Here is a 1,653-nt window from a genome sequence, read left to right on the forward strand (position 1 = left end):
GAACCGGGGCCCTCTGGTGTCCCAAGCCAGCTCTTAACCAATGTGCCACTCGGCCGGCTCTCCACTAATTCTTTAGTTACTATTCCCCTATAGTTATATAAGCGTACCCCTTCACAGAAATATTTTTTTGTGGGATTTTTTCCCCCCTTCTTCATTGGATCTTCATTATAGTGCAACTAAAATATTGATTCTGTATTCTCTGTGTGAAAGATGATTCTGTTGACCTACTCTCAGTAGAGCATGAGTTGTTTTCCCAGGACTGATGAATTTGCATTGAGTATCCATATTCTCACTCAGGTTCCCTATAACAATTGCATGAATTTATAAGATGGCTAATCAACATTAGAAGTGCAATCTGTGACGGAAATAAAAAAAGGGCAAAACTGACTGGTTTAGACAGGGAACAAAGCAATAAGCTTAACTTCACTTAGCACTTAGCATTCTAACCAGTGGAACTAACTAGCTACATTGAGAACTTGTCCTCTGCATTTTCTAAGTAGGAAGTGATTAAATGCATATATTCCATTTATGATGTGTGCTCATATATCTTATGTCATGAAAAAACATGTTCACATAAATCTGTATCCTTCGTTTCCCTTTCAGTTCTTTTTCTTAAATGGAGATGTAATTCACATATCATAAAATTCACCCTTTTATCATGGTTTTTAGAATATTCCCAAAGTTGTGCAACCATCAGTACTATCTAATTCCAGAACATTCCATCACCCTTAAAAGAAATCACATCTCCGTTGCTTCTTTCCTCCTGCCCTTGGCAAGTATTACCCTTCAGTTCTTCTTAATACCTTATTTTTTTGCTAAGTATTTTAATCAAGTTTCAAATTCTTTTTCTCAAGGACTTCAACAAGTGACATTTGGCTGACTTGCTCCAGCCTCATCCATGCATGTGTGACTTATCCCAAGTCGTTTCTTCCAAATCTTCAATTCTTATTCTACTTCACTCTGGGATTTGTTTTATTAAACAAGTCCTCTGTTGGGAATACTTTTTTGAATGTCACCAAAATCCTTTCATAAGAAAACACACACATAGACATAAAACAAAACACAGAAAAACATTTGTCTTTTCAAAATGAACTTCTTTGGGATGACTTCATTTTTAATGTCTTCACCAGAAACAACTTCTTTTTAACTGTGTGTCCTAGAGTTGAATTTCTATGGAAAGTGTGTGATTGCAGAGATCATCGTCTTTCTCTATAAAGACGCCAGCCACTTGCACGTTTAATTTCCTCACTAAATAATCATATTTGTGTGTGTCTTTCAGAATGCAGCTCTTCAGCATCTGTTTATTCGGAAGTCCTTCCGGCCTTTTAAATGTTTGCAGTGTGGGAAGGCCTTCCGTGAAAAGGACAAACTGGACCAACACTTGCGCTTCCACGGGCGGGAGGGGAACTGCCCGTTGACCTGTGATCTTTGTAACAAAGGCTTCATCAGCAGCGCATCTTTGGAGAGCCACATGAAGCTCCATTCAGACCAGAAGACTTACTCTTGCATTTTTTGCCCAGAGTCCTTTGACCGCCTTGATTTGTTGAAAGATCACGTGGCCATTCATATCAATGATGGCTACTTCACCTGCCCAACGTGCAAGAAACGGTTCCCAGATTTTATCCAGGTGAGTGTCTACCATTCAGATTCCTG

The 1,653-nt window shown here is 38.9% G+C and overlaps 1 protein-coding gene across 1 annotated transcript in view; it reads left to right on the plus strand.

The window, feature by feature from the left end:
* Positions 1-1,653, plus strand: part of PRDM10 (PR/SET domain 10) — a 90,979-nt gene that overhangs the window by 66,707 nt on the left and 22,619 nt on the right. Inside the window, exon 7 of the mRNA XM_019660792.1 lies at positions 1,255-1,627. Within this exon, the coding sequence (XP_019516337.1) occupies positions 1,255-1,627 (373 nt within the window). The remainder of the gene's footprint in view (positions 1-1,254; positions 1,628-1,653) is intronic.

The sequence above is a fragment of the Hipposideros armiger genome, unplaced genomic scaffold, assembly GCF_001890085.2.
Source record: "Hipposideros armiger isolate ML-2016 unplaced genomic scaffold, ASM189008v1 scaffold_330, whole genome shotgun sequence".
Classification (NCBI taxonomy): Eukaryota; Metazoa; Chordata; class Mammalia; order Chiroptera; family Hipposideridae; genus Hipposideros; species Hipposideros armiger.